This window comes from Tetrao urogallus (genome assembly GCF_951394365.1).
Source record: "Tetrao urogallus genome assembly, chromosome: 2".
Lineage (NCBI taxonomy): Eukaryota > Metazoa > Chordata > Aves > Galliformes > Phasianidae > Tetrao > Tetrao urogallus.
Window position 1 is genome coordinate 62,723,281 of NC_136814.1, and position 21,300 is coordinate 62,744,580.

The 21,300-nt window shown below is 38.8% G+C and overlaps 1 protein-coding gene across 1 annotated transcript in view; it reads right to left on the reverse strand.

Moving 5' to 3' along the window:
• Positions 1–5,239, reverse strand: part of RFX6 (regulatory factor X6) — a gene marked incomplete at both ends in the record, with an annotated part of 34,656 nt that extends 29,417 nt beyond the window's left edge. Inside the window, 4 exons of the mRNA XM_079550132.1 lie at positions 1,318–1,379; positions 2,900–3,023; positions 4,754–4,910; positions 5,050–5,239. Coding sequence (XP_079406258.1) covers positions 1,318–1,379; positions 2,900–3,023; positions 4,754–4,910; positions 5,050–5,239 — 533 coding nt within the window. The remainder of the gene's footprint in view (positions 1–1,317; positions 1,380–2,899; positions 3,024–4,753; positions 4,911–5,049) is intronic.
• Positions 5,240–21,300: the final 16,061 nt, after the last annotated feature.

Sequence of the window (21,300 nt, forward strand, 5' to 3'; positions counted from 1 at the left end):
CTTTAATGACACAGATATATTACATGTTTTAGAAGTTTGGATCCTGTTTATGAATTAATTAGATATATCAGATCAAAAACATAATGAGCATCTTTGCAGTATTTTGCCCTTGTATTCTCTCATTCATTAAAACTTGAAAGTATACCTTTAAATATGCTGGCTTGTGAACATGATTAAGACTTAACAGAGGCATTCATGAAACAGAAGGTTACCAAATGTTTCTGCACAGACTATGAATGCCATATCCCTTAAAAATTTAAACACAACAGCAAGAGCAAATGTCCATTTGAAAAGCTGACCAAATCTGCAGCAGCTTGTGCCTGTAACCATAGCTCAACTTCAGCACAGCAGAAAATGCATGAAATCCCTCTTATTCCCTATACATGGCTTTTCTAAAAGTATAACTCCCTAAAAACTCTCTATACAGCATCTATAGATTATTGCTTCTCTACATTCCTTACACCAGTACATTTTCACTTCCTTAAAAGGGAGCATTTCCTACTAAAAGTTAAAAAATCAGCCAGGGAGAAATTCATCAGTATGTCCTCAGCAGTCTTGGCATGAGAACATAGGTGAGAGAGTGGAGGCAAGGGATGTTGTTACCACTGTTCACTGCTTTAGACTCATTTTACCACAACTAGAAACACAGTGCCAGAACCAGAACAAACAAAACATTTCACCAAAGGTAATAATAATATGTAACTGCCTGCAATTTGTTTGCAATTGCAGAATGTTTTACATTCTAACATTCTGCAGCTGAAATGCACAAATCAAATGGATACATCATATATGAAATAACCATGCAACAGGCTGTATACTAATCAGAGCTTTTAAAAATTATCCAGATACATACTTTCTTCTAAATTTAGGACAATGCTTTTTCCTACAGCCTTTAAATTGAGCAGTATTGCTATGGACTGAACAGTTTGAAAGTTGTCAGGTTTACAAAAGGCAAATGAAATCACAGTTAAATTGCACATTATTTATAGAAAGATGAACATCTGTAATGATGATATGTTATAAAATGTTTTATACACACACATACAAGATTTTGACGTATGTTCTCAACAAGCAAATGGCTCTATAAAAATAACTGTGCTTTAGAAGGTTTATCAGTTTGCTTTTAGAAATTATGCCTGCCGTAATGTTTTCACTTAAATGCTACTTCAGTTTCATCATGTACATTACAAGTTATCGCTTAGAGCTTTTCATCTGAATAACCCCTCCTACCGATTAGTATTCATTATGAAGGCATGGAAATACATTTGATTTGCAGAACGTATCTGGTAAGCAGATACACAGATTAGAGCTCCTTACTTGGAATGGCCCCTTGTTCCAAGCCGCCTGGTGGTAAGGAGAGGGAATTTCTGGCGAATGGTCTAAAGAGAAAACAACTGTATTAATTTCTAACAGTGGCGTACTTTCTTAGGCATTTTTTTCATGGAAGAAACTGGAGGATAAGTACGGACCAATACACAGCCTAATGTAGTCTGTAAATAAGTATTTGTGGCACACACGACACAACATAAGCAATTACGCGTGTTGTACACTGCAGAGGTCCTTCCAACCTCATCCATCTCATTGTGTACCTCCAGTCTTCTCAAGTTCTTTGTCTGCACTTCCTTTCCATTTTCACTTCTACAATGCAAAGACTTCTCCCATGATCCTGCCCCATTCAGATCCCTAAGGTACAACTGTATCTTTAGCTTCAGAGAACTAAACAGAACCAAGGGAAAGATTTGGCTGCCAGCCGCTCCATTTTCAAAGTCAAACAGCTAGAAATAAGCTGATTTTTTAATTAAAAAAAAAAAAATCAAACTTTGATTTAAAACTGATCTCAAGGCTAAGGAAAAAATATTTCCTATTTCTATGCCCTCTACTATCAAAAGGCTGCACAGTCTTAAATGCATTTATGCTCACTGAAACAGTGTGGAAGTTTCTGTTAGGCACATAATGTGATTCAAATAAAATCAAGAAAAACATTCTGTCACTGGACTCCTGAGATTGAGATTACTGCCCTAAAAACATCCTACTCTTCCCATACAGAATAATGCTTAAGGGAAAAGACTTACTGAGAATAAAACTCAATAATAGAAGTAGAACTAGTAGACATAGCTAATAGATCCCTGTCAAAACAAAGTTTAAATGGAAAGCTGATGTCTTCCTCATTTATGTCGGAACTGTGTAATGAAAATTAGATATACACTGAGAAAGTGTATCTTATTCAGGATGAAAAAATTAGTAAGTGAACATTTTATGAACTGGATTTAAAATCCATTATTATTATTTAATTAAATTAATGCATTTTGCTATCTACAAACAATGAAAAGATCAGCATTTTTGGTTTCCCCTTTCACTAACTACTCAGAGTTTAATTAGGAAAGTTCACATCTCCCTTTCATTAAAATGATTTCAGGATTAATTGTAGGGAAAGGCAGAAAAGGGGATAAGTCAACTTTTTTTTTTTTCCCCCATTCAGGAGCTCTTTTCATTATTAACTTTTATTCCCCTTCTTGTATCGCTTGTTGTGTCACTTCTCAGTTTACACTTTAGTATAATTAAAAGCATCTTCTATGTCTTTTTTTTTTTTTTTTTTTTTAAATGGAAAGAACTACATTAATGTCACCATCAAAAAAACAAAAAACAAAAAACAAAACAAACAAACAAAAAAAACACTTGGAGAGAAAATAAAACAAAGAAGAAGAAGCTGAAGTTCTTTTTGATTTTCCTGAAGTGTTTGTCATAAAATCCTCTCATATGTAATCACATAATTAGTTTCATTATGTATATTAACAGCAAAAAAAACCATGAATTTATTAAACATTTTAACACAGTTGCACCAAACTCAAAGTCTGTCAAAGAACTGGCCTAACGAATGATAAAGACATTTGTTCTTTACCTTCCCAAAAGTTGCAGCACAGGCAGGTTCTAGCTTCTCTTTTCTGCAGAAGTCTAAATAATGTGCATAAAGGATGCATCTCGGTAAGCAAACTCCCTCACAGACAATATAGTTTTCTTCCAGCCTGTACAGAAAAAGTAAGAAGAAATTCTTCTTACTGAAGAGTAAGAGGCAACACAGCATGTTTCCCCATTTTATTCCCCTTTCCTTTTTCTGACACTGCCCTCTTTTTAATTTTTTTTTTTTTTTTTCCATTTCACTAAGATTTCTATGATGGCACATATATGAGTTTCTACTGAATAAGACACACACCAGAAATTGACCACACTTGATGCTTAAGGTAGCAGCACAATACGGAACACCTGGAGGCAGGTCCCTTTTCCTAATGAGCCTTCTTCAATGCAATTTAATTTAAACAATTTTTATTTAAATGACTACCACGTAAGAACCAACCTTGCTCTGACAAGATGAGCACCAATTACGCAGTGAAAGACCTGGGTTTAAGCCTGACCTTTGAACAGAGCAGGGACTTCATCTTGCATCTTCTGTCCCAATATACGTTTAACACCAAATGTTGTCTCTCTTTTTTTTTTTTCCTACTTTAGATTTTTATTTTCCACATGGGACCTGAAGGTGTTTCTTGTCCAAACCACAGCAAAAATCAAAGATCTGACATTTTCTGAAGAGTATACATTTTTGTGCATCTGTTTGTAAAATACAAGTGCCCAACAATGGTCGACAAAGTCAAATTCAGAAACAAGTAAAAGCCAGTTGTCTCCTCTTTAGCTGAACTGTTGGTAACAACAAGGTGGCCAACTCCTGATTGTTTCTTTTCTTTGTCATCATCAATCATTTGCTACTCCTGGAATTATATGCAATAAATTTGTTTTCTAAACTACACCAGTGTATAAGAAAATACCACACAGTAAATATTGCACATGGAATAATTTTGCACATCCTCCCCAGACTCAAATCCTTACAGTTCTCTGTCTGCTCTAAGTCAGATGTAAACTAAAGTAAGAAACTGGGATATCCACATTATTCTTGTTTTTCAGTCATAAAGAAAGCTCTAGATTTACAGCCTGCATTTGGTACCTAAGCTCCCATTTAATTCAACAGCACTGCTCACTAACTTCCAGAATACTTTAGGAAAAACCTAAAGCCTTAGCTTTTAAAGATTTAAATTCTGTACGTTAAAGCCTACAGAATTTGAACTCTTCTTTGGTTCATTTTTACTAAACTGAAACAGAGTTAGGGCATCTGTGGGTGGTAGAATGTAATGCAAAAAGTACAGTGAGAGACAGTGAAAATGTAACTGTCGCTGTATAGAATAATAACAGCAAGTATAATTCTTAGGTAATTTGTCATTTCTACATTTTTTAAAGATATTTAGGTTTAGTGCTTCTGAAAAGAAGACAGAATGTTATGCATTTTATTTTCCTGAAACAACGTAGAATTGACTATATGCATATTAGTAGTGTATCCCTACTCAGTCAGGACGACCAGCTAAATAAGCGCAATTTCATTCTGTATTAGAAGAATTAGATCACACATCCAGGTACAATAAGCTGATCCACAGTGCTTTCTGCCCCGAACAAATCTGATCTTCCATCACCTCTCACAGCCATATGCCGGCGGAACCCAACAGAGGTTTCTGCTAACAGATAAACCTCCGCTAATTCAAAACATCGGGAATCTAGGGGAGACGAGGGTTATCAAAAGTTGAAATAAGCCCAAGGAACCCAATGAACGCAGCCAGGGCCAACGAGCGGCGCGGTGCCGCTCCCGTTGCCGGCACAGCCCCAAGGCGGAGGAGAGGCCCTTTGGGAGCCCCCCCCGTCCAGCCGGCCCTACCACTGCAGGGTGAGCTGCGTCTGCTTCTTCTTGTCCTTCATCATCTGCGTGATGCTCTTCTTCGGGGATGGGCTCTTGTCCGCGGCTCTCAGTTTGCCGTCGTGAGTATCCGCATCCTCTTCTTCCGAGGAGAGAGTCTCACCGTTAAAAGGCACTTCTGCGCGAGAGGGAGCGAAGAGAGAAGCAGCCCGGGGATGGCGTTAGGTAGGTAGCACACCGTCCCCCCGAGCCTCCCGTTAAACCGGCGCTGCCCAACGGGCCGGGCCCGCCCCCGCGGCTCTCCCCGCGGTCCTCACCCGACTTGATGGCAACGGGCAACTCCGGCAGCCCCCTCCCGGTTCCCAGCCCCTCCTCGGCGTAGGGCAGCAGGCCGCCCGCCAGCAGCTCCGCGTAACACTCCTCCGGCGCGGCGGCGGCGGCGGCAGGCATCGCCTGCGTGGCCGGGAGGTGCAGGAAGGCGTCCTCTTGCTCGGGCCCCTTGGCCATGCTGCTCAGCGGCACCTGCCTCGCTTCGCCGCCGCTCCCATGGACGGCCGAACGGGACGAGACGGGACGGACGCGGGGCGGTGCGGGCCGCTTGTGCGGGGCTGCGGTGGCGGGGATCGGCCGAGAGAGAGGAGAGGCGAAGCCGGAGACAGGTGTGCCCCGGGAGGCTGCGGGCCCGGTGCGCCCCTCCCTCCTGACGGCAGCTCCAGGGGAGGGTCGGGGCTGGAGGCACGGGGGAGCGGGTCTGCAGGGGCTTAATGATTAACTGCCGGCTGCGTGCGGGAGGAGAGCCTCGGCGTTCTCCTCTCCTTACTTCAGACGTGATGCTACACACAGCTTTGTTCGTATAACCATGCCCGTATATGAGTTCTGTTCTCAGCGTAACTCACAGAGACAGCTCAGCTTCTGTTCTGAGGCTACAGTAAAATCTCATCCTGTTCTCTGATGTCACTGAACTAAGAACTTCAGAGCCTGACCCATGAAGATCTGTATTTCTACAATATGATAAAACCTCCCAGCTACCAAATTACAATGAATCTCTCATAAGCAAAATCCTGTATGCCACTATCTTCCTGGTAACATGGAAACATGCCCCTGTACTTGGCACTGGCGAGGCCTCACCTCAAGTACTGTGTTCAGTTTTGGGCACCTCAGTACAGAAAAGGCATTGAGGTGCTGGAGCAGGTCCAAGGAAGGGCGAAAGGCTTGTGAAGGGCTTGGAGAATATGTCCTATGAGGAGAGACTGAAGGAACTAGGGGTGTTCAGTCTGGGGAAAAGGAGGCTGAGGGAAGACCTTATTGCTCTCTTCCAATATCTGAAAGGCGCTTACAGCCAGAGCTGAGTTGGTCTCTTCTCACTTGTGACAGGTGACAGATGAGGGGAAATGACCTCAAGTTGTGCCTGGGTAAGTTCAGGTTGGATATTAGGATACACTTCCTTACAGAAAGAGTTGTTAAGCACTGGAATAGGATCTCCAGAGAGGTGGTTGAGTCACCATCCCTGGATGTGTTTAAAATCCTTTTGGTTGTGGTGCTCAGGGACACGAGTTAGCAGGGGTTTGTTAGGGTAGTATGGTTAGGTCGTGGTTGGACTCGACGATCTTTAAGGTCTTTTATAACTTGAGTGATTCTATGATTCTATGGAGCTAAATGTGGTATCCATTGTGTAAGAGCAGGATTCTCCTTCACTATTACTTCAGAATATCTTCCATGACACAAATTCTAGCCATCATTAAGACGTGGATCACTAGTTTCCACCCCAGGGCAACATACATTTGTAGTCCCCTCCTGTTGCATCTGAGGGTCAAGAGCTGCTTTATCATAGAATCACAGAACAACTTGGGTTGGAAGGGACTTTAGAGCCCACACAGTTCCAATCCCCTGTCATGAGCAGGGCTCCCGCCCGCTAGATCAGGCTGCCCAGAACCCCATCCAACCTGGCCTTGAACACCTCCAGGGATGAGGCACCCATAGCTTCTCCCTTTGCACTGCCTGTGGACTGTCCTAACCCTGGGACAACTTAGGGTGGCATCCCTGCGACTCTCATTCAGACATCCTTTCAATTACTGAAAGGCTGTGATGAGATCTCCCTGGAGACTTCTATTCTCCATGTTGAGCAAGCCCAGCTTCCTCAAGCTATTTTCACAGGAGAGGTGCTCCAGCCCTCTGATCTTCTTCATGGCTCTCTTCTAGACCCACCCCAACAGCTCTGTATCTTTCCTGCACTGGGTGCCCCACACCTGTACATCCTACTCCAGATACGCCTTCACGGAAGCAGAGTAGAGAGGGACAATCACCTCCCTCACCCTACTGGCCACCCATTTACCTGAAACTGATATTGATTTAAGAACTATTTTGGTACATATAAGTTCTCCTTGGACTTAATAACTTTCTCTGGCTCATACAAACACTCCTCTCTCTACTTGCTCCTCCAAAGCCAGTGAATGACTACTGTACAGCATTACCAGCTTTGTATGAAACTGAGCATATGTTTGCAGCAGTAAAGAAAGAAAAATGGATTGTCCAGTGCTCCTAAGCAAACACATGTTTAAAGATTGATGAGAAAGATGCATCATCCACTGCCAATATGTGAACAAACATATCTATTTTATAGTAAACAGAAAAGAGGAAGTTTTTTTGTAAGTAACGATAAATTACATGTGAATTATTCTTATCTGACAAGGAATATATAGTGTTCCTTAATAAAATTGAATTGTTTTTAAAATATTCTATATGAAAACATTGATAATGAAAATAACTTATAGGAGAGGAAGATTTGTCCAAGCAGGGACAGGTAAGTTCTAATGTTCAAGCTGTTTGCTCTTGCAGCCATAAAACAACCAAATCCCTCTGCTTTATGGAAAAGATTTTACTCCATGTTGCCTACTGTATGAGACGTTTACAGTTGGTGCTGTGTCTGTTTGCAAAGTCACAAGGGTTGCACGGATCAGCAGTAATGGAAGATTTCTTATCACCATGGAAGATTTATTTCCCTTAAAGGTTACCTTCTCAGCAGACATCATGTTGTGATTTGTAGTCAGGGAGTTCTCAGAGTAGTTTTAAATTTGGTGTCTCTGATGCCTGTGTGGTACATTCTTGGTATTTTAGTGACACCATGGAACTCCTGACATGGTTTGACCAGTCAAAAAGCCCAGGGAGTTGTCACCTTTTATTTTATTTTATTTCAGCTCTATGCTTTCTTTCAGATCATTCCTGCTTCCATTCAGTTCCTATCACTCTCTTTGCTCCTTCAATTTTCAGTTCCAACAGTGTGTTAAGCTGGAGGCTCCTTGCTTGAAATCTGCCTTCAGTGGCAATTTTGCTATCAGTTATGATTTTTTGCCTAACTGCCCCAGAGTCTTTGCCTCACTAAATCATTCTGAAGCACTTATTGCACCATAAGCAAAATATTGGAAGTCCATCTTCTATTTCATGGATCTTAAATGTGAGAAGATGTCACACCCGCTTATTGAAGGCATTAATTTATGGGAACTGAAAAGGTCTCTGGCAATATAACTAGCACAGTGTATACGTACTACTGTTCTTTCTTGAACGAGTTAATTCCTAGTTTTCTGCTGTTTGATGTAATCTCAGAAACATTCATCCTGATGGAAAGGTCATATTACATATAAACAAAACATACTGCTTTCATTATCACTAGCATTCTTATCCTGGTGCTCTATGCCAAGGTTGGAAATGTGCTCTAAGGCCTTTTAGCAAAGGTCTCTCAGCTGCAAAACCAACAAATTCACAATGGTTTGCATGATAGAAACAAATTGTCAGAAAGTAGCTCCTGCTTTAAACTTTTGTCTGTCCATAGTGTCAATGTGGGTTAAAGAACAGACTCCTGGACTAACCGTCCTGATGCAGGAACTGCATTTTTGTGGGGGTTTTTTTGTTTGTTTGTTTGTTTGTTTTTCAGAGCAATGTGCACAAGTCTGAGCACAGCCACATCTAACAAATAATGCAGCAGATAGGGATAATATTCCCATATCTCTGTTGACTACAAGTAGATCACAGAATCATAGAACCATAGAATAGCCTGGGTTGAAAAGGACCACAATGATCATCTAGTTTCAACCTCCTGCTATGTTCTATTAATGTCTCAGAAAACAAAGAAGCAGTAATTTTAGAGCAGGATATTTCACATTTTGCCTAAAAAATTATAGATAAGTAAGCTAGTAATACCATAAGAAAGAAAACGCTTTCCCAAAGGCTGTCAGATATTCGTGTGTTTTAAAACTCCTTTGCTGCCCCAGCTTCAAAGGGGTGGGTATAAAGTTTTGCAGGAAAATGGGAGCACAGCTCCTATCCCATAACAGTCAGGAGGTTGGTTTATGCTGTAGAGGTAAGGATGGAGAGCACTGCTTCAGCATTTCCTGACTGTAGAATCAAAAAGCACTGTGCATTGCTACACTGGAGATGATCCCAGAGAGGCTCCAGGTGTTTTGGTGGTTGGGCTGCAAGATAGTTTTCTTTTTGTCATAATTAGCTCCATATCTGAGCTCTTGATGACTTTATTCTTTGCTTGATGAACAGTAACAACTATTTCTTTCCAGGAATGCTTACAGCACAGTTAAAGCACAGTACAGTGCCTACTAGCACTGACCAGTATTCTACAAGGAAATAAAGTAATTTGTCATTGAAATCAATCTTTATTCTCCTTGCCTTCCCATAGCATGAATCTAATTCTTTCCTAAACTCCATTTCTGATTTCCTGTTATTCATTACATGTAACAGTTTTAATGTCACACATACAAACAAGACCTATTCCCCCTCTTTTATTATTTATTTTATTTTTTGTCCTTGACACAGTTTGGTGTTTACTACTTTTGAGAGTGTTTTGTTTTTGACAAAAACAATCTGCACAAACCTAAAAGCCCCTCTAATATTCAGTCCTGTCACTACCAATGCCTTCTGATGAAATGAATCCAGGAGGAAGTCCATTAATCACACCAGTTATTTAGAGAAGCATCTATGTATTAAAAGGCTAAAGCATTGAAGCATCTTCCATAATCTTAACTTTACTGTTTTCAATAATGATCCAAACACTCCCTCTGATAAAAATAGTGATGGGTTTACATTGTCGCTCATGCAAATTTCTTTGCCCTTGCACAATTACTACTGCTTTTTTTCCCCAAACACTTTCCCAAGGGAAGAAGAACGTATGAACATTCTGATGGTCTGCCTGACTGGTTGTATAAATGCAACAAAATATAACCTTAGAATCACAGAATCATAGAATCATTAAGGTTGGAAAAATCTGCTTAAGACCATCTGGTCCACCCATCATCCCATCCCCACCACACCCACTAAACACCTCCCTCAATGTCATCTACATGTTTCTTGAACACCTTCAGGGGCAGTGACACTATCACCTCCCTGGGCAACCTGTTCCAGTGCTTCATCATTCTTTCTGAGAAATATTTTTTTGTAATATCCAACCTGAACATCACCTGATTCTGAAAATAATAATAATAATAAAAAATAAAAATAAAAAAGAAATAGAAAGCAGTGAGAAAGGAGGAGAAAGCAGAGGAAAAGGAGGAGAAGAGCCATCACAGCTGTAGCACTTCACCATAACATCAGTCTTCTGATACAGAGGTGTGTTCACATCTTCCCTTGATGCCACACAGCACCATGGGTTCTCTGGAGCTTAAAGAAAAAAGCTGATGGAGGGAGACATGAGGGACAGACATTGGGCAAAGAAGTGCTATGAATATCTATGGGACCACAGGCTTCTGTCCTCAGCGGGAAGGGAGGGAGCACTCTATCAGGTCCCAGTACTTGGCTACCCAAACATTTTTTAAGTTGCCATTATGGCTTATCAACACCTTCAGTTTGCATTGTATAACAGAAAAGTTTTTGCATTCATATTTTAAGTGCTGGAACACTTTTTTCATCCTGGTGCTGGAAAGTTCCACAGATGCTGGCCTGCTAACAGCCATATGAGCAGTGCCAGATCTGGGAAAACAGGATCTTGTCTCTCAAATTAATTCACTGTAGCAACTTATTCCCTTGCAAGGAATAAACACTAGCTTCCAGTAGATGGTGATGTTTAATAATGTATTTCCTGCTCTGAATCTGGCTGAAACAGCTAGACATGTCTGCTTCCTTATATTTGAGTATTTTACTAATTTCCTGTTCTTACAATCTCTGCATTGAAAACCATTCTCTTTTATACAGGAATGAATACTTTTGTTTATCTCCCAAAGTCAGAATAAGTAAACTGTCATTACACACCCGTATTTCAATAATCCCTGATATGTCTCCAACCTCTACAAAACCAGGGAGATCCCATGTTCTGTAGTGGTTGAGGCAAACTGCAGCTTCATAGCTTAATCTTACGTATCTACACCGATGAAAGAGTTGCATGATTACCTCTCAAGAGTTTGTTAGACCGTTATCTCAGGTTACTTATCTTGGTTTTAACACACATTTTTCAGAGGTAACGTAATCTTTTTTCTTCTGCCTAATGATGAGAAAATGTTTGTATTCCTACAAGTACATGCTCCTACAAGCTTGCAAACTGAACAGCCACTTCACTATCCATGTATTTGCACTGCGCTTTGGTGGACAGCATCTCTGGGAAGAAAAGAAAAAAGGCCAGCTGAATTTTAATCTGGGCAGCTATATAAACATCTCTGGTTTCACTGGGAATGGTCCAAGAATAGAGCTGAGAATACAGAATATATTCACCCTTGAAGAAGTGACCATGAGAGTTTCTGCAGATACTCCCAACAAGCAACACTTGTTCTTGTAAATCTAGCCTCTATGCAAATAACTGCTAAATAGGTGTTAAAAGAAGCAAACCACTGAAGTCAAGAGACTATTACCTTCGTGTAAAGCCAGATCCTAAAGGGTGACTGCAGCTCCTTTGCGCTCTGCATTTCATAGACAGATCAGCACTTACTGACAGCAGGCTGTTTTCCCTCTCTGTGTCTCACTGTTCTCCCTATTGTTGGTCATAGGCGCCTGCTGCTAGCTTCGTGCCAGCTTCAGCTCTTGTCAAACACTTCCATGAGGTGGTTTAATTCACTGACACTCGCTGCGGAAAATAACAGGAAAACAAAACAAAAACAAAAACAAGACCAGCTTTCTAACATTTCAATGTGTGATATCAGCCAATGAGTGTTATGAGTGGTAGGTAGGAAATGGGTAGGACGGTGCAGCTGGGAAAGGGAAGGAGGACTGGTTAGGCCAGAGCAGGGAGAGGTTGTGTGAAAATGGATGGGAAGTGAGATCTCATGCCTTCTGCAGCATTAAGCTGTCAGATCTGCTGAACTGCACATGAAGCCTGAATCTGCTTGGGGCTGCAATGGTGATGTGCATCTGGCAAAAGATGCTTTTAAGGTTTATGTGGTTTGCTTTGAAAAAAAAAGATCTCATACAGATACTGTTCAGCATTATGCTTCTGTAACTTGTTAACTGACCTTTTTATTTTTATATTTTTATGTTTATTCTAATACTTGGACTTGACTTTTCATTTTTATAGAATGTGATCAATGTTCTTTCTGCTAGGCATAATCAGAAGCCAAAATTATTGGATTTTGATATTGGATATCTGAGTTGAGTTGGGTGTTCTCTTCCTTTAAATTTGTTTTTCATTCCAAAAAAATCTTTTCTTTTTTGGAGGATTGGTTAGCCATAGAAAGTCTTGAGGACGGACAATGCCTTCACTTGGAAACTGGTCTTCAATCAACCCAGGTGCCAGACCACTGCTTGCTATTGTGCTAATAATTTGTATTCTGATGCAGAAGAGAGGCACTGAGTCTGTTTCCTGGGTGGAGAGATTCATTCAGTAGCTGATATCTGAGTTGTGATAATTGCAACAGGATTTTTCTGAGGTCAGAACCAACTGCTTGCAGTTATCTACCTCTGATTGTCACTTACATAATTGTGCTTGCCAGAAATGGATGTATTATAGCCAGCTATTCTTACATGGGACAGATGAAAAATATGATGCATTTCTGCGTGGTATCTTTGGGCAATATTTTTAAAAACATTTTATTATAATAGATATATTGCATAACGTACACTCTCACAGCAATTCATTATGTTATCCAAAAGCAATAGTACTCTGCCCACTGACCACAATGGGCTCTTGATTGGGTACTTATTTGCTAAGCAAACAGTAGATAAAACTTTCATTTTCCCCGTGTACACAATCATGAAAGTATTGAGTTCTAAGTAAAATCACAAGTTCTTGCAAGAGACAGGTTCTGGAATCTGCTAGGGAAGAAAATGGGCTCAGATACCCATGTCAGGAAAGCAATGTTTTTTATCGTCAAAGGTTTTGTATCTCCAAACATGAAGAGGCTTCAATGCTTACAGACCTGCTAAGCATAAATCCTGGCCAAGGACAAGATTCTTGTAATAGATGAGTAGTGGGCAGAAAAGCAAATGTGTCCCAGAGAGGGAGTTGTGTGGAGCCTCACAAGCAACAGAGGTTGGAGAACTGAGCTGATGTATGCTGCTTGGCAGAGGAATACCAGATAGATATGCTCAGTAATAGTCAGGATGCTGGTGGGCAGGGCACTTTCCAATACACTGACAATAAATGAGGAATCTTGCTTACTTCCTCTCCTTTGTCACAGCAAGCCAAGGGAGCCTGAAGACTGCCTCAGCACCAGCCAGCCTCGGCTAGTCCTTTTCTATTCCTAGAACTGCTTCGCCAGCACCTGCTGAACCTGCTGAGTGTTGTGAAAACATTGGATAGGCCTTGGCTGTGTCTCTTATCAACAGAATACCTGATCAGAACAAATGTGCAGGATTTAGCAGTGCATCCCATTGCAAACCAAAGGACTGTGTGCTCCAATTCATGGTATACCAAAGTGTCACTGTAGCTGGAAGTATTTTTCTATTTCCATATCAGCACTCACATCATAAAAAACAAGGCACAAGCAAGAGGTTGACTGTGCCTCAGCTCTTGAGTGACTGTAGTGCTCTGTTAAATGTTTTGATTTGCATCTTGAAACTGGAAAACATTACAGTGGTTTTGCATCATCTGAGCAGAGATTCATCCAAACTTTAATTGTCAGATCTTTGTCGGGTATACTCTTGTTGGTTGACAAGAAAGGTTGAGTTATTATGGTAGTACTCAGCAAAGGGTGATATGTCTTTCATATCAAGGCTCTGTAGCTTGCTTTCAGCATGTCTGATTTGCCCTTGAAAAACTCACCTGCTCTATCTGTGAAACAAGATTAAATGGTTCCTGGAATTCAGTTAGCTTGTATATCTTTAAGGGGAAGAATTTTGTTTTCCAGTATGTGGCACAGAGGCTGCTCTGGCCTTATCCTCAGCCTCAGACTACAGAAATATTGCAAGTAGTAGTGTATGCTGATAACTATAAAAAGGACTATAACAATTATTCTTCACAGGAAAAAGAAGTTCTTTATATTTTGTAGTTATAATTTTTTCTTACTTTTCCATGCAACCCTCCACTTATTCTTTATAAGGACCCAAAGTGGATTGTCTCATAACAATTACGTTTCAAAACTGAGGAGAATCTCATACAGGACTTTGCTGATCCTTTCTATCTCGGGCTCAGTGTGATAAGACATGGTAACAAAAATCAGCCTTTCTTGTCCTTATCAAACTACTTTCTAAATTGCTCATACATATGCATATAAACTTAAAGAAAACTGATTTATCTGCTCCTTTATCTAAATTCAAATCAAATACTGTTGCTACACTCCATTAAAAGTAAGGCATTTGGACACGCACTGTTTACAAATAAGAAAGAGCACAAACAAAACAGGCTAAATTAGGTCCGGATGTGATGAAAAAGCTCTCATGGGAATTAAATTTGTGATGAGAAATTCTGGAGAGTAAATTCTTCAAACTATTTTGTGTAGGGTTTATGAAAATAAACAGCTCTAACTCTAAGATTCACGTATGATATTTTTGTTGAACACCTACTTATGCATATAAAAATGCATTTTATGTGGCTTACAAAAGGTGCATTAATGGTAACTGAAACAGTAACTTCTTCAAAACCTCTATTAAATTAGTTCTGGAAAGACAATTTAAAGAATTACTTTTAAAATTTGTATGCCTAAGCTAGCCTTCAAACAGCTGTACTTTAAGCATAAGGTAAGTATGGGTTCTACATTTTGTTATCCTACTTTAAAGGAGTTTTGCAGTTTTGTTAAGAAAGGTAGGACAGGTGATACAAGCACCATTGTCTGGCTCAGGGATGTCAAGTGTCATATTTGGCGACTAGGAAAAAGTTAGATCATGTTTATGTGATTATCCACCTCTTCTTTGTGCTGCCCTTCAGACAGAGGATGGGAGGAGAATTGTTTTATATACATATGCTGAATGATGTGTCAGGACACTATTATAAAGCCTTACTCATGACAATATTCTGTGGTTGTTTTCCTGGTTCTAGATGCTGTATTAATTGTCACTTGTGCAAATATACAAAGCTTGCATTTCTTGCTGATGAGTTATTTCCATTTATTTTCTTTCATTTAGATTTTAATAATGCAGTGCATCTGTCACACTACTATATAAGAAAAATCTCTTTCCATTAACCTTGATAGTTAACAGATTGTATTGAGATTTTAATTTAAAAATATATTGATGCATTTCTAAATTTGATAGTGTTGCAGTAAGTCTGGAAAAGGTCTGCCATGGTTCAGTTCTGGAGTGTATATAGCAGTCCAGTTATCCAAGATACCTCTGTAGAATCAAGCTATGAATTACTCTGGTGTGATTCATGGCAGAATTCAGTTTTCTGTTTCCTAATTTCTCACTAATGAGATAGGACTAGATATTGTGTCTTTGCAGAGACCTTTTCCTACTACCTCACTTCTATGAATTTTGTAATTACAAATCACCTTTCATTAATCTGTATATGTATTCACAGACTCTAATGATTTAGATGCCAGAAAACTGATGGAAATGCTACCCACCACCATCATTATCATCATCATTCCATTTTAATTCTGAAAATAATAATGAAATTACTTTGTAAAAGTAAAACATGGTCTCCAGAATCTTCTGCCCACATACAACTTAGAAGATAAATATATGCTAAAGAATTTTTCATCCATGTAAACAAGAACTATTCTGCAGTTCATGGAGACTGTTATTAAATTTTTTTTTATTGTGTTTGAGGTAGATGAAGGATTTTAACCACCTTGAATATGAAAGTTATTATTAGGTCACAGTACAAGTTTGGCAACCATTAGTTACAACATATAATTGTACTTTCTCTTAAATCAAGGGAATTTTTTTTTAAGTTAATGCTTTTAAGCTAATGTTTTTCTAAGGTGACTCACAAACACGACTTTTCTTATCACTAGGAGCAAAAGTGAAAGCAGGGCTTTTTCAGTGAGTTATGTAATTCTAAGTGAAAAATGAAGATGTATGAAAAGAAGGAAACCATACCAGTGTAAAAACATGATGAAAACAGATGGAAAAGTTCTACATGCACTGGCCTTGAACTCTTGATGTTCTTTTCTCTTTCTGTCTCATGGAATTATTCCTGTCTTATGGAAATATAAAGCTGATATCAAACCCTCTGCTGCTGAAACATGAGAAGATTTTAAAGTAACTCATAGTAAAACATTTCATGCTCAACCCCTCGAATTTTAAAATGTGTGAATTTAATACAAAAGACTAGTGAAAGAAGTAACACTTATAAAATCTCTAAGAAAATAATAACTTAAAAAAAAAACCTACTGATTTTCTGTGAAATCATGCAAATTCTGTCTTATGGTGTGAAAATAATGATTTTGTCAACATAGATTACAATGGATATATCAGAAAATTGCAGGAAATTGAGTGCCCAAAAATCTATTCTGGAGTCATGAAAAATAGAAAAATACAAACTTCACACAGATTGTTCTTCAAATGCCCTTTTTCCCCCATGGTTAATAGGTTCTAATCAATTCTTGCAGTCTTTTGACTTGCAGCTGACATAAGTAACTTCTTCTTCCAGTTAATGAAGACAATAATAGTTGTTCTACAACTCCAAGTTCAAATATTGGATGATTGCAAAAAAGTTTGTACCAAAATTAAAGTCAGTCATGTTTTCATATACTGTTAACCACTCTGTAATATATTTCTTAGAGATACATGTGCAAGGATGTAACTGTAGATTAATGACTTGTACATTCTTGTGGTATGTATTCAAAGACAGTTTCATGTCAGAGAGGAGAAATGGTTTGAAGTGAAAAATATTTTTTTCCATTTTCTGTTTATTCAAAGCTAGTAGTGCATTATTTTTGTGTATATGAGCTCTTTTTAACTGACAGTGCAAAATATTCTGTAGGAAATGTGTTGAGTTCCACCCTAAGAGATTTTAAGAATGAACTTTTACCAGGAAACATGCCCAATTTGAAATAATTCTTTTTTTTCTCAGTTTTTATCTTTGAAGATTGAGTTGATATCCAGAGTGACTCCTGTAAGTTTACTGTTTGGGGTTCTTTTCCTTATCTGAAAGGAATTTTTATGAGTGTCACCTGTTCTGTCTGCGCTCTTTTTTGCAGATGTATGTTTACTTTTATAACACAAGCTGTTAAGCCTTGTAAGGTAAGCTAAGATCTTTTAAGATCTCAGAAGACAAAATAATTTCTGAAAGTCCAAAATTAGGGTGATGATGACAACCTTGAATCAGTGCTCAAAATACTGGCAAAATAAGTTGAGAGTTTATTTGGATCCTGGAATCAAAAATTTTAGAATCAGTTTGAAATGTATTTAAGCATGAAACTCCTTAACTAAGGTATGGAAGCTATTTACCTTTAAGAATCTTGGCCTTTACATGCAGAGCTCCTTACAGCTCAGTTCAAGACTTTGAGCTCCTATATAAACTGAAGGAGATTCAGTTTCCCAAAAATAGTGTCCCCCAAGAGCAGCCAGCTGAGGTCAGGACTGTCTACAGTAGTCAGTAATAAATATACTGTAAATAAATGGCTGAGACAAGCCTAAAACCCACTCGAATCTTCTACAATTAGTCACCAATGGACACCAACCCTTCCCTGAAAGCACTGCTGGCAGAAAAATTATCACAGAATCACAGAATAATTGAGATTGGAAATGACCTCTGGAAATCATTAGTCCAACTCTAAATATCTTTTGTTGTAGATAATAACTGACTATTCAGGGAGACAGTAAACGCATTGTTACTTGTTCATGTATGTGTTTTCAAGGTAGTGACAAGAAGGGGACTATTATGAAATCAAAGCAAGTGAAAAACTGCCATTTCTCCAATGTACCAAAATAGATCTTGTGAGTCAACATATTTTGAAGGCATGGTCTCTATTTTTCCTTTTATTTAAATCTGTGCTTTCCAGAACAGTTCTTCCTAAACTATGCTGAGGAAGGGAAGGAAATGAATCATCATTTTCTCACATACTGACATTTGCACTGAATAACTGAAGACTGAGTCAAAGAATATTTCTCCAGCTTCTCTTAGAATCGAAGACATTCTCTTAAAAGTAGGATATACCTGATTTTCAATGTGTGCTCCCAAAAAGTATTTTTTCAGTCCTCTTCTTCTAATGATTTCTTACTGTTGCCAAATCTATTTCAGCTCCATAATAACTGAAGAAAAATGCACATATTTTTAAAGAAACTATAAGAGTTAAAAAAAAATGAAAACAGAAAACAACAAAACAAACACAAAGTATTATTCGCAGAAGTGATTTAGTGAAAACAAGTACAAGGTCATCAAAACAACTACTCGGATTTAGGAAACTAGATGTTCTTTGAAACCTCTATGTCCAACACTAAGATCAACTATGTCCAGTTCCTTTGGGGATATCTAAAGTACAGAACCACTTAAATTTTTAAACTCAAAATCCCTATAAGCTTAATTTTCTATTTTAAGATTTGTTCAGTATTAATAATGCTAAGAGGTTAAGCATCAGCTTCACCCCTACTGGTCTTTGATGTTTTCATGTGAGATGATCCCTTGCCTGATTTTCTTGCAGATAGGAATTTCAAGAAAACACCACATACAGTAGGCCTCACAAGTATGGAAATTCCTGAACATACTGACACTCTTAGTACAGTTATTAACTGTCAGGATAGCAGACCTTTCTCAAACAAATCCTCAGTGTCATAGTAATGAGCATGGGGCACTAGGAGTGAAGAGACCTCAGACACCTCCTTCATGTAGCGAAGGTCTCACTGCAACTGCAAGTACTTGCTGGCAGAAAGGCTAGGGCACTAGCCTCTTAGGAAACAGTCCAAATATCTAGGCTAGAGATTTACTTTCCCTCTGGATGGCTCTTGTACTACAGGTTGGGCCCAGATGTTTGCATTGTCAATAGGTGAATGACAATTTCAATTGTTTTCCTATAAAGAGAAGATGGAAAAAAAGCAAAAAACAAAAACAGCAAATGGTAACAAAAAGTCGTAAGTAGTTCTGGAAATAGCACTTTGATCAACTGGATAATGGCTGCCATAACGTATTCATGAGAAATTATTCTGCCTCTGTCCTACACAGCTGATTACCATCATGGCTGGGTGGGATAGAAACAGTCTTTCTAGATTGTTTTGAAACAACAGCAATAAACTCCAAAACCAACAATATAAACAATTTCATTTACAGGTAAATTCAAATTTGGAATGACTAACATGCTTTTCCTTAGTATCAGAAGGGTAATATTCACTTGATTTTTTTCATTTCAAAATTATATTTGACTTGAATGTTAATCTAAGTATGTTCAAGTATCAGAGAGAGAAAATAAAAGAAACAAACATCTTCTGCTCTGAACTCAAAAATTGTAGAAATGAACTGTAATTCCCTCCCATGTATACACAACTTTGCTGAACCAAAGCTATTTCGATTTCTTATAGGCCTGTTGTAGCATAAACAGCAGAGATGCATACACAAAGGTGACTATTGACCTTTTTGAAGAAGGAATTACTGAGGGACTTCCCAGTACTGCCTTGACAGCTAGGGCAGGAGGCTCAGGGCACTGTCACAGCCTTTTCTTAGGCTGTTTACCAGAAGTAATCCAGCGGGGCCATTTGCATCAGGGGACATTCAACTTTTGGAGAGAATCTATGGGCACATCAGAATGCTGTGACCTGATGGAGAAAAAAAGGACTCGTCCTCTCCACTGTGCAGCTCAGCTGACACACTCTAGAGGACAAACCCGGTGAACCTGAAAATTGAGTTGGTTTGTTTTTCAGAAATCAGTGTTGTTTGGCTTTCATCCAGGTTCTATTTCACTGTTGGTTTTTTGTTTTAATTTTTTTTTTTTTGAATGTTTAATGATGATTTTTAATTGGACACAAATATAAAAAACTGCTATTTTTCTTTATATTCTTTAATTTTAACATTTTATATTAAGCTAAGACTATTCCCAGGTAGTAGAATATTTTTAAAAGGTAATTAAAGTGAAGTAATGCAATATCTGCTTCTTTCTATTTAAACTTCCTTCACAGAAACTGAGTAATGTAGTATCCTAGGGTTGAACACAACAGTCTCACAACTCTGTCTTCTTGACAGTAGTTGACAACTACTGGCAGTTGCAAAACTTCCTTATAACCTGTCCAGCTTTAGAGGCTGCAAAGATGGGAGAAGCAGGTGGTCCATTTGCACGTATCCACTGCTGTATCCACACAGATATCTCTGGCTTCTCTTGCAAATATTCGATTGAGGAGACTTTGAATATATGTGGCACTGCTGCCAAAAACTTACTAGCTGTGAATTTACAAGAAGTCCCCTGCAGGATTAATGCTGAATTTGGCAAGGGCATTTTCCAAAACTCACTTATTCTGGTCCTTCTCAAAAGGAGGCTGAAGACCAAGTGTAAAAAAACATCTTGGCACAGTAGCAAGTCACTCTGGGACATACAGTGACACTAACAGAGTATCTCTGTCTCCCACCAGATCCTCTGAAGTCTCTTATAAGTCACCTGTGTCTCTCATCTTATCTTTGGCTTTGGTAAGTCATGCTTTCTGCCTTTTCACGGTTTATTAAAGGCTGCTTCGCTGCTTCTTAGACATGACAATACTTCAGTTATTCCCCTGAATCTTATGACTGATTGAAGTCTTATGACTGACATATTGAGGTATCACCTCCTCCCATGCTTTCTCCCAAGAAATACTCCTATGCAGACAACTGAGAAGATTGTGAAAGTCCAGTGATGCTACAATGATGTTATTAAATTACAAACAACATTTTGTATTATACACTTACTTCTATTGGTTCTTAACTATCAGTGAAAAAGAGTGTTTACAAGCACTTACGGTTGATTCTTCAGTACCAGAGTAGGATGACTTATTTTAGTAAAACATGAAAGTACTCCTCACCACTAGCAATACTTATGAGATGTAGGTCTTGAAAACAAGCAATAACAATAAAAGACCCCTCCCTGTGAAAATATGCTGCAATACACTGTGACCCAAACTCAATGTAGTTGAATGTAAAGCACACTTCATATAAAGGTGTTTTTATAAATAACAAGAAATTGGGAACCAATTATATGTGATGTTTATTTTGTCAACTTCCACTTTCCAGAGAAAACAAGTAAGGTTTTTTTCTAGGTAAAATCCTCTTCTACATAAATTCATAGCTTTTAAAGTATTGGCCAGGG